This window comes from Diabrotica virgifera, chromosome 3 (assembly GCF_917563875.1).
Source record: "Diabrotica virgifera virgifera chromosome 3, PGI_DIABVI_V3a".
NCBI classification, from domain to species: Eukaryota; Metazoa; Arthropoda; class Insecta; order Coleoptera; family Chrysomelidae; genus Diabrotica; species Diabrotica virgifera.
The window spans coordinates 267262683-267274758 of NC_065445.1; the positions used below are offsets into that span (position 1 = coordinate 267262683).

General features: G+C 33.3%; 1 protein-coding gene across 1 annotated transcript; it reads left to right on the plus strand.

Annotated features, from left to right (window-relative positions):
• The first annotated feature begins 7616 nt into the window (after nucleotides 1–7616).
• On the plus strand, nucleotides 7617–11083 carry LOC126882466 (uncharacterized). The gene is made up of 3 exons (XM_050647428.1): nucleotides 7617–8131; nucleotides 9182–9358; nucleotides 10576–11083. Exons 1-3 carry the CDS (start codon nucleotides 7937–7939, stop codon nucleotides 11047–11049), a joined length of 846 nt encoding a protein of 281 aa, XP_050503385.1. The 5' UTR covers nucleotides 7617–7936; the 3' UTR covers nucleotides 11050–11083.
• The last annotated feature ends 993 nt before the right edge of the window (nucleotides 11084–12076 follow it).

A 12076-nucleotide genomic window follows, 5' to 3' on the forward strand; every position in this document is an offset into this window, starting at 1 on the left:
TAGGCGGACATTTGAATTTTTATTAGTTAAATACGAAACTACAATGTTATATTTATTTAATTTATTCACCAAAATCAAAATCAACTTAAACCCAAAAAAAATAGTATGACTGGATAGGTATTTTCAATACCTTTCAAACGAGGTATCACTTGCCATAAGGTCCCATTTAAAATTATCTGTCATAGTGGCGCTGTAACGTCATCTGTCACTATTACGTCACCTGTCATGACTAGTTAAGAAGCCTATATCCGTTTATTTCCTCCCTCCAAATTCCACTATTATAAGTATAACCGTTCAAAAGATACGAGGGGGGGTACGGACTTTTGACTAGCACTGTATGTATAATCGTACTTAACCATATACAAATTTGTGGTGGATTCGAAAAATATTCAAAATATCTCGATAAACACTAGCTTATCGAAAAAGTACTAAGAGGCAAAAAAGTTTTAAAAACATTGTTTTTAACTAAGGGTAATACAATATTAATTTAATTCAAACGTACACAAAAGTTTGGGCGGGTTTAAGGGAACAAAACCCCCATAAAATTTTTATGGGGTGCACAAATTTCACTTTAATTTTTTTTAAGATGTTGCTGCCATAAGAATGCCATATGTCCATTTTCAATAAAAAATCTTGGAGAGTTTTCGATATATGAAAAAAAATCGATTTTCATTTTGTAACTTCAAAGGGCTGTAACTTTTTTGTGTGCACTATTGACCCCAGAATCTGTGGTATAATTTATGACCAATCTTTTCGGGACACCCTGTATAAAAAATGTCATGATTTGTTAAAACCAGAACTTCCGCGAGACATCTCTTTCGTCAGTATTCAAAACTGACCATTTAACTTACTTAAAAACATATGTACATGTGTCAGCGCAAGTTGGTTCTTTCGTGCACTCCATTTGTATATTCGAATTGCCACCGTACAATACTTTGATTCATCAAGATCCGAAGATTACGAAGTTACAGGACGTTTCCTGGCAAAAACCAATTACTAACAATCTCGACAATCCGCAAAACGGTAACTGCTTGCACTTTGACGAAGTGATTGATAGATACGCTAAGAAGACACCCGGTGCTACTGCTCTCTTGGTAAGCGGTGTCGAGAAGTACGGCCTCGTTGATTGGTATATGGCACTAGGGAATCGTATATTGTTGACACAAAGCGGGCCCGTCACATAAACTACCTTCGTACTCGGACACACGACCATTAGCGTTCTTATCTGTAGCTGTATAAAGGGGTACCTCTCGATGGGGATAAAAATGGTTTTATTAAAATGCTGCAGTTAATCTCGACTCTCATTAATATTAAATTAGAGACAGCTAAGCAAGTAAAGAAGTTGTATTGCATCGTATGGAAAAAGTAACGGAAGTCGTCAGAAAAGTTAAAAATCGAAAACTTATATATTTTGGCCATGTTATTCGACACCCAGAGAGATATAATATACTCCATTTAATAATACAAGGTAAGGTAGACGGAAGAAGAGGATCAAGTCGAACAAGAACGTCATGGCTTAAAAACCTGAAGGAATGGTTTAACAGATCCTCTGCATCCCTTTTCAGAGCTACCGTCAACAAAATTACTATAGCCAATTTGATAGCCAAATAGAAAATCACCAGGAGAGGACAGAATATCGAATGAACTCCTAAAGTATGGAGGACAAGACCTGACCAAACAATTATTAAAACTAATCCAAAAAATAATAGAACAAAATAGAATACCACAAGAATGGAGATCAAGCATCCTAATACCTCTCTTCAAAAAGGGAGAAAAATCGGACCCGGAGAATTACAGAGGAATTAATTTATTAAACACAACACTAAAATTAACGACCAAAGTGAGAACACACAAACTGAATAAAATTATAACATTAGCAGAAGAACAACAAGGTTTTAGGTCGGGAAGATCATGCACCGACGCTATATTTATAATGAGGCAGATTCAAGAAAAATCGTTAGAATACAACAAACCGGCCTACTTATGTTTCGTGGACCTTAAGAAGGCATTCAACAGGGTCAAATTAAAGGACGTTATCCATTTATTGTACGCAAGAGAGGTATCTATAGGAATAATTAAAACGATCGAAAATATCTACCAGAACAACACAATAAAAGTAAAAGTAGATGAAGAACTAACTGACCCAATTGAAGCTGGCAATGGGATAAGACAGGGAGATTCCCTGAGTCCTCTGTTGTTCAACCTGATCATGGACGAAATAATAAAAAAAGTAAGAACAAAAAAAGGATACCAAATGGGAGAAAAACAACTTAAAATAATCTGCTATGCAGACGACGCAATACTAATATCTCAAAGTAAAGATGATTTACAACGTATGCTGCAAGAATTTAATATAACCGCTAGAAAATTTAACATGTTAATTTCCCCAAAAAAGACTAAATGCATGGTTATAACAGCAGATCTAATAAGGTGTAAATTAGAGCTGGAGGGTAAAATAATAGAACAACTCATGGAGTTTAAATATCTAGGCATCACACTATGCAGCTACGGAAAGCTCGAAGCAGAAGTGGAAGATCACGTGAATAAAGCAAACAGAGCCGCAGGTTGCCTGAATGAAACAATATGGAGAAACAAAAACATCGGAAAAGAAGTGAAAGGCAGAATTTGCAAAACCGTCATCAGACCAATAATGACATACGCGGCAGAAACACGACCTGATACAGAAAGGACAAAAAGAATGCTAGAAACAGCAGAGATGAAAACATTGCGAAAAATCGATGGTAAGACGATGTGGGATAGAGGTAGAAGTGCAGATATACGAAGGAGATGCAAGGTGCACAACATTAATAACTGGGTGAAAAGCAGAAGAGTAGAATGGAACGACCACATAAGCCGAATGACAACAAATAGAGTAGTAAGGACGGCGAGAGACGGTTCCCCAATAGGAAGACGATCAGTGGGAAGACCACGAAAAAGATGGATTGACAACTTACTGGAGGCACATTGAAAAACAGACAGAGTAATGTCTATATAAAAAAAAAGAAGAAGAAGAAGAATTTGATAGCGAACGCTCGATAATCGAGCACGGCATGTGAAGAAGAAAAAGCAAGTAGGTATTTAGAATACCAATTAGCATAAGAGTACTATCTAATATAATTAGGATGATTTGACAAAAAAAAAAGCGTATTCGTGCTTTTTTGATATTTTATAATAGCACATTGTATTTTGCAACTTTTTCATCTAGAAGAGGAGTAAATCGAAAGGAGATGTGGTATCAAAATTAATGTCGTCAATATTGATAATTTGAGGTAAGCGGATAACACGGTGTTCCTTAAAAATTTTTACGAAGAACTTGAATATCTGGCTAATAGGATTACCACAAAGTATGGTGAATACGAACTGAAGCTAAACACCACAAAGATCAAGGTGAAGTCCTTTATCCCCTTTAAATGGTTCTGATTAGTTTTGTCCGACTTTTATTCTACATTCATTCTCTTCATAATTGTATATTGCTTTCGACAAGTTTTTAAATGGAATACTATCATAGGTCTTTCACGAGCATCGTGAATGAGCAACAGAAACCATCAAAAACATATATTTTCATAATTGAATACAGGCAAAGATAAATGGAAAACTAACACAGTTTATACCAATACAAAGCGGAGTCAGACAAGGTGACTCGTTAAGCCCACTTCTCTTTAATATAATAATGGACGAAATAATAGAAGCAGTACGCAAAGGTCATGGTTACAGAATGGCGAAAAAAGAAATCCAAATATTATGTTATGCAGACGACGGCGCAATAATCGCCGAGACAGAAGACGATCTCCAAAGATTAACACACATCTTCAATATAACAGCCAAAAAATACAATATGATAATATCAGCAGAAAAAAACAAATGTATGACAACATCTAAATACCCACTACGATGTGAAATCGAAATTGATGGAAAAATAATAAAGCAGGAAACAAGGTTTAGATATCTGGGAAGAGATATAACCAGTTACGGAGATGTTGAAGAGGAAGTACGACAACAAAGCTTAAAAGCAAGTAAAGTGGCGGGATCTCTTAATTACACAATCTGGAAGAACAAACACCAAGACAAGACACAAAAGCAAGAATCTATAAAGCAGCAATTAGACCTATATTGACATACACGGCGGAGACAAGACCTGACACATCTAAGACCAGACGCCTACTAGAAACAACAAAGATGAAAATACTCCGACGAATATCAGGGAAAAGTCTGTTGGATAGGGAGAGAAGCGAAAACATCAGAAGATCATGCAATGTAGAAGACATAAATGGATGGGTGACAAAACGGAAACAGGAGTGGAACGAACACATTAGTAGAATGGCAGAGGATAGGATAGTATGGATAGCACGAGATAAGTCACCAAATGGGTGAAGAAGTATTGGCAGACCAAGAAAAAGATGGTGCGATAACTTAAACCATTTAGGAGGCTAATATTGACGAAGAAACTGGCTTTAAAGCCTACATACAAGGAGCAAGAAGAAGAAGAAGCCTTTCACGAGATTCACGAATAAAATATCCAATTCAGCGTTGAATGCTATTGTTTCTTCTATGAGTTATTTTAAGAAAATAGGTTATCAGTAGTCAGTTAGTTCTTCTTCTACTTTTACTTTTATTGGGTTATTCTGGCAGATATTTTCAATCGTTTTGATTAGTCCTAGAGGTATCTGCGTAGAATCAGTGGATAACGTCCTTTAATTTTACCCTATCAAATGCCTTCTTAAGGTCAACGAAACATAAATATGTTAGTTTGTTGTATTCTATGATTTTTCTTGCATTTGCCTCAAATACTTATAGTATCGCTACATGGTTTTCCTGACATTAAACCTTGTCGTTTTCTGCTAGTGTTATAATTTATTTCAATTTATTTGTTAGCACTTTAGTTGTTAATTTTAGTTGTAATTCTACAGGTCGGATTTGTCTCCCTTTTTCAAGATTATAGATATTTCTGCTTAATATATTTAATTTTTGTTCATTCATAGGATTTTCTCAACTAAATTCAGACTAGTGACTAACAATCATCATTCAAAGTTCTTCGAAACAAGGAATATGTTTTATATTTTCATTATTTCACAATAAAACACTGAAAACTTTTGTTTTCTATACTTCCACAAAATTTATATTTACAACTATGTGACTACAGCTATTTCGGCAGAGTGCCTTTCTCAAGTGATATAATTTACAATGTGTTTGCCTTTTTAAGTCTCTAACTGAAGAGGTTGAGGAGTGGGGAGCTGTTTGTCTCTTGTTGGTCATTCAGAATTATATCTGTATTTTTCAGTTTATTAATTTCCATAGATTCTAAAAAAGATAGCTTATGGAATCTATGGAAATTAATAAACTGAAAAATACAGATATAATTCTGAATGACCAACTCGAGACAAACAGCTCCCCACTCCTCAACCTCTTCAGTTAGAGACTTAAAAAGGCAAACACATTGTAAATTATATCACTTGAGAAAGGCACTCTGCCGAAACAGCTGTAGTCACATAGTTGTAAATAATAAATTTTGTGGAAGTATAGAAAGCAAAAGTTTTCAGTGTTTTATTGTGAGATAAAATGAACTTCCATCAAGTAACGGTCGAATCCATCAATTATTTTCATTATTGTTTTTCTTTATTAATATGACTATTTGTCGGCTTGATTTTATTGCTGATTTACCTCAAAAGTGGTTTATCGGTATTTATAAAAGCTCTAGGTGCTGCGACCCTATGATGACCAAGTTCGATACGCATCTGAAATTCCGATCTTCAGAAAGAGAGTGTGTCGATGAGGTGGAATATAGCCACCTGCATAACATCTGCATAGTACCTACGAGTATGTAATAAAGTGCAACAAAGGTCAATCTAATTAGAACGATGTGATGATAAAAGGCGAATCATGTGGGAGTATTGTCGAAGGATTTGTTCAATTCAGGAAGGAGTGTAATTTATGAATGATGAGTACTACTACCAAGTGGCGGTTGGTAAAATGGTACCATAAACTCAGTAAAGAACAAAAAGTTTTTATATTAATGAATGACAAAAGAAAAGTATTTTAAGAGTAAGTAAAACTATTTAATTCGTAGTTAATCATTTTCGGCATACACAGCCATCTTCAGAGCTATGCTGCGATAACTTTCAGTTAAGTGTTATAATGTATACCACACTTCAGAATTTAAACAGTACCACTGCGAAAGAAAGATCCTATTTGGTGAAAAAATTTTAATTAAAGAAATTTGTTAAATTCTTCTTCCGAAGTTAAAAAACTTACATGCAAAAATTAAAAAGAGCTTTTTATAATTCCACGTTTTTATTATTTATAGGACACAATATAAAATTATAAACTATTTTGTCATTTCAATTAAGTATGTCATGAAAGAATTTTGTAATCAAACTCGTATAAATCAATAGTCGAAGCACTTAACTTCCGAAAAATAAAAACGACAAGACGGATCTTAATAATTCTTTTTGCATTCGATTCGTGAATGCGCCAGGAAACTTTGTGACCCAGAGCCATGATATAATATTGAAAAACTGCATACAAAAAATGCATTGTGGAAAGTGCATCTCAAACAGACAATAAAAAAAATCAGAACTCGTCAATTATAGGCTTAAATGAGTTCAATTTTGTTACTCGGGGAGTTTTTGGGGTCGCTGAAAACGAATATGACGTCATAAGTGATCTCCTGAGTACCTGGTGCCCAGGGTACCTACTGTTTAACTCGTCATTAAAATTCATTAAAAATTATTTAAAAATAATTACTCGGGGGTTTTTAGGGTCACTAACGATAAATATGACATCAGAAGTGATCTACGGAATACCTGGTGTCCAGTGTACCTACTGTTTACCTCGTCTTCGGGAGTTTTCGGCAAATTCATTAAAAAATTATCAAAAATCATTACTAAGGGGGTTTTTGGGGTCGCTGACGACAAATATGACATCGGTAGTGATCTTCGGAGTACCAGGTGCCCAGGATACCTACTGTTTATCTCGTGACTAATGATTTTTGACTAATTTTTTAATGAATTTGCCGAAAACTCAGGAAGACGAGGTAAGCAGTAGGTACCCTGGTCATCAGGTACTCCGGAGTCCGGAGATCACTTCCGATGTCATATTCATCGTTAGAGACCCCAAAAACCCCCCGAGTAATGAATTTTGACTACTTTTTAAATAAATTTGACGAAAACTCCAAAAGACGAGGTAGTCGGAAAACCTGATATTCCGGAGATCACTTCCGATGTCATATTCGTCGTTAGGGGCCCCAAAAACCCCCCAAATAATTAATAGGGAGTTTTTGTACACACAAATACGTACACGTAACGCATCTTTTTGACATATACGCTTGAGCATTCATGTTTGAACTCCCGTATCTCGATACGTATTACCTAAAGTATACCCTATTCCACGAACATAAGACTGTTGTGTAACATCTCGTCAACGAATATTCTACTGTGCAAATTATGAAGAACGAAAGTAAATTGCAAAATACATTGTTGTTTATTGGAACAATTATTAGAGCCATTTACTTTCTCACTTCTTATTTTGCACACTAAAATATTCGTTGTCGCGATAATCCCATACAGTCGTATATTCGTGGAATAGCCTATAACGCTCTGATACGTACGTTCAGTTGAGCGATTCTATAAGATCAAAGCGAAAAAATTACGTTCGATTTGTTCGGTTTGCAATTCTGTAAGCTTATTCGGGAAGAATCGGAGAAGCCAATCACGAAGCCGATTACAAAGCTAAAGCGATACATTTTGGCTTGCGTTTCGTTTCGCTTTCGATAGTGATTGGTCGGCCATTTTCACGTGGTATACAAGCGCAAGCGCCAAGCGGGTCTACTTCTTGTTTGTTTTTGTTGTTTACTGTTTGTACGTGGACGGATATCCATTATTGTTAATATTTGTTTCTTAGTAGTTGTTTTAGAAAGTTTAGTGATTTAATTTTTTTCGATATGGAAAAGAGGCTCAAAACACATCCATCTCAATGGGCGATATTTTTGGACTTCGCAGAGAAAAATCCCCAAATTCTCACTAAAAAATTTGATGGGGTAAATGGGAGAAAAAAATACCTAGAATTATGGGAGGAAATCACTGAGGTACTCAACAGTATGGGGTACCTAAACAAGTCAGTGGATAAATGGCAAAAGGTTAGTAGTTATTTAGTAGGTTTAACTTAAATTATAAAAACTTTCCCCACTTCAAAACTTTTTAATGATAGGAAATCTTTGATAGTCACCTCATTATTTAATGCAAAGGAAAATAAATATGTAATCTAAGTTTAAATAGAATATTGCCAGTCATTATTTTATAGGGCTTTTCATTCACAGTCATTTGTTTCTAGCTTCTGTGATATGTCATATAATCCCTGTATATTATTATACACAGATTATACAACATATCCATGCCTCAGAAGCCAATCAGTGCAAGTCAATAAGCTTTTAAAATGAGATACTAAGATGTTTCTGACAATGTTGCAGAAATATAAGTAGTTATTAAAAACAAATAAACTCTTAAACACTCTTTATTTATCATAATATGGGTAACATATTCATAAATACAAACAACGAAGTAATAATATTATTATAATAATAATAAGTGTTATATCTCTAAGTCATTTTTAGGGAGAATGTGACTTACACCCTTTGACTTCTGAGCCATCCATATGACAGAAGCTCGAAACAAATGACAATCAATGAAAAACCCTATAGGGCTTTTCATCAATTGTCATTTGTTTCGAGCTTAGGTCATGTGTCACATAATATTAATATATCTATGCTGTCTTTGGTTTGAATCATTGGTATATACCAATATGTGACACCAGGGCCGGTTGTTCGAACGCTAATCAACAATGATCATTATCAAATAATTAATTACTGTCAATGTCAATTGTTAAAACATAATTAATTACAATTCTGAGACTATAATCAATTAATATAACAATAATTATTAACATAATTAATAATAAATCTCATAATTGTAATTAATTATGTTTTCAGCAACCCAAACAAAGTTGACATTGACAGTTTTGGTGACAGTAATTAAATATTTAATAATGATCATTGTTGATTAGCGTTCGAACAACCGGCCCTAAATATATAATATTATGTGACACATGACAGAGGCTCGAAACAAGTGACTGTGAATGAAAAGCCCTATTAATGCTTGTTTTCCTCATAATCCAAAATGTTGTTTTTTAGGCAATGGCAGATTGGAAATCCAAGGTGAAGGCAAAGGCGGCAGACCTTAATAGAGGAGTCAGACAAACAGGGGGTGGAGGACCACTACCTCAACTAAATGAGAATGAGATGCGCCTCATCAACATTTTAGGGCGATCATTTATTACTGGGGTGCAAACCAATAAAGAACTTGGCTTGGTAAGTTTTCTTTGTATTACTAATACTAATGGTACTATACCTTTATCTATAGGGTGTACAATAATAAGCAAAGTTGCGAAGGAATGCTTCAACTTCTAAATTTAGGTACATATTTTGGAATTAACTTACAAGCCCAATACTTTTTCATGAAAAAATTGACAAACATTTTAGTTTGTTGTTTAAAGTGTTACAGAAATGACCAAATGGTCACATTTGTCTCAGTCTGGAGGTTTATTTTGTAATATTAGGTTTGTTCCAGCAGAATCTTAAACTGATTCAGGATCGTACTGAGCGTGAGCTCAGGTTTTTCTTATCTGGTCAGTTCATGCTGATCCTACCTACTAAAGAAACCATGTTTTGAAATGTATGATATCCCGTTGTATGTATGTAGTTCAAGGAATATTATAATCTCCATATTATATTGTTGCTTCATACATTCCAGTCAGTATGAAGATGGCCATGAATGTGTTCTGGATATTTTGAAATTTTAACTGATTAAAGTTTTCATTATGTGTATCAGGTTTCCTAGACCTGGAAAATTTATTTTCCCAGTATTTCTTGCTTGCTAGTAAGTTATATTCAAACATTTATTAACATTTGAAGAGTCCTTTCTGTGTATAAGAGAGCTGATATATGGTATATTTATGTTGGTTAATGATAATGCATGAAGATGTCAATGTTCTATGATTAAAAACCATTTGGACATCATCAAAAAGAAAATTTTTATTATTTCCATACTAAAATTTTAGAATATTGACATAATAAAATCATCTACATATTATATCACCAATATGAATATCATATAATGTGTCTTACCAAGGCCATATGTATTTTGTAATGTTTTGATAGCAGAGACTGTAACTCTAGAATCTGTTATATTTGGGTTTCTTTAACTAAAATTACTTATTTTGTAATCTAATATTTATACCTTTTTAAAATGTATATAATGAGTACATAGATACCTATATTTACATAATTTTGACTATTAGATTACAACACAAATCTCAGTTAATGATACTAAAACATTTAATAAGGAAATATTACTAAGAGAAGGGATATAATTCATTTTTAAATTAAATTGTGGCTTATTTCCCAATAAAATAGTAAATTGTATAAGATGCCACAAAGAAACAGCTTCAGAACAATATTATTATTTATAACAATATTATTGTCCTCTATCTTGTAATTACAGTGTTAATATTGTTTTAATATTTTAGGACCAAGAAATGAACATACCTCAAGTGACTCCTGCCTTAGTTGAATGTAGAATCTCTCCACCCCCTCTTTTATATAACATTGACCGAAATTCTACTCCAGAAAGCATAATCGAAAGAGCCATCTCAAAGCAAGAGAAGGAATCTACTCCTAAAAAAAGGCCATGGGGATGCAGCAGTACCTTAGAGCAGAGCAGAGCTTCCACTTCAAAGGAAAACAACAAAGAAGCGTTCACTCCGGAGAGAGTAGATAATCAAGAATCTACTCCCAAAAAAGGGAAATGGGGGTGCACCAGTGCCACCAAAACACAGAAGATACCTTCAACAAATTTGGCAGATATGCACAAGGAAACACTTCTTGTGTTAAATCAAATAAACTCTAGTATTGAGAAAATGGCCAATTCACAAGAGAGAATAGCCAATTCACAGGAAAGAATAGCCAATGCTCTTGAATTGTTAGTAAATAGGAATATTTAAGTTATAGTTATAGTATATTTATGTTATTTAGCAATAAAACTATGGGATATTAAGTTTGTTTTTATTATTTTTTTTTCTTACAGTCCTTGGCCAAATTATTAGAAGCACTAGAATATTTTATAAAATGTTTTAATTATGAGTTGATACTAAATAGGTTTTGTTTTATATGTAACAGACACAATGTATGTTGTTTGGTTGTCCATTTAATTGTTTACATTTTATCACAAATTAAAACATCATTATTAATGAACAAATATGTATTTGTTGACTCTTGAAAAAAAAAACAGAAATAAAGACAGTTAATTGTTAATATTTTGTTGAACCACCTTTATCCGCTATTAGAGCTTCAATTCCGCACAGCATACGATCAGTAATTCACACCTGTAATAATAATATTCCTCTAATCAAAGTGGCTCAACAAAATATTAACATTTAATTGTCATTATTTCTGTTTTATTTCAAGAGTAAATAAATATGTTATTTGTTCATTAATAATTATGTTTGTGATAAAATGTAGACAATTAAATGGACAACCAAAACAATTTATAATGAACTATAATATATAATAATAAGGAAATAGCTTCAGAACAACATTAAAAAACAATTTATGTTTTATCACAAATAAAACATAATTATTAATGAACAAATATATATATTTATTGACTCTTGAAAGAAAGCAGAAATAACAATAAGGCTTTTCAATGATTCATTTGTTTCAAGCTTCCATCACGTGTCTTATATTAATATTATACACGGAATATACAACATATTTATATGATTGAAGCTTGAAACAAATGAGAATTGTTGAAAACCCCTAATAAATGTTAATATTTTGTTGAGCCACCTTGATTAGAGGAATATTAATACAGGAGAATTATTATTACAGGTTTGCATTGATAGTATACTACGTAGAATTGAAGCTCTAATAATGGCTCAACAAAATATTAACATTTAATTCCTTATTTGTTTTTTTTCAAGAGTGAATAAATATACATATTTGTTCACTAATAATGATGTTTTATTTATG

Excerpts from the sequence above, each read along its gene's own strand:
- LOC126882466 (XM_050647428.1), top strand. The coding sequence starts at position 7,937 with ATGGAAAAGAGGCTCAAAACACATCCATCTCAATGGGCGATATTTTTG. Across the intron at positions 8,132-9,181 it reads CAGTGGATAAATGGCAAAAG|GCAATGGCAGATTGGAAATC; the intron begins GTTAGTAGTTAT and ends GTTGTTTTTTAG. Across the intron at positions 9,359-10,575 it reads CCAATAAAGAACTTGGCTTG|GACCAAGAAATGAACATACC; the intron begins GTAAGTTTTCTT and ends TTAATATTTTAG.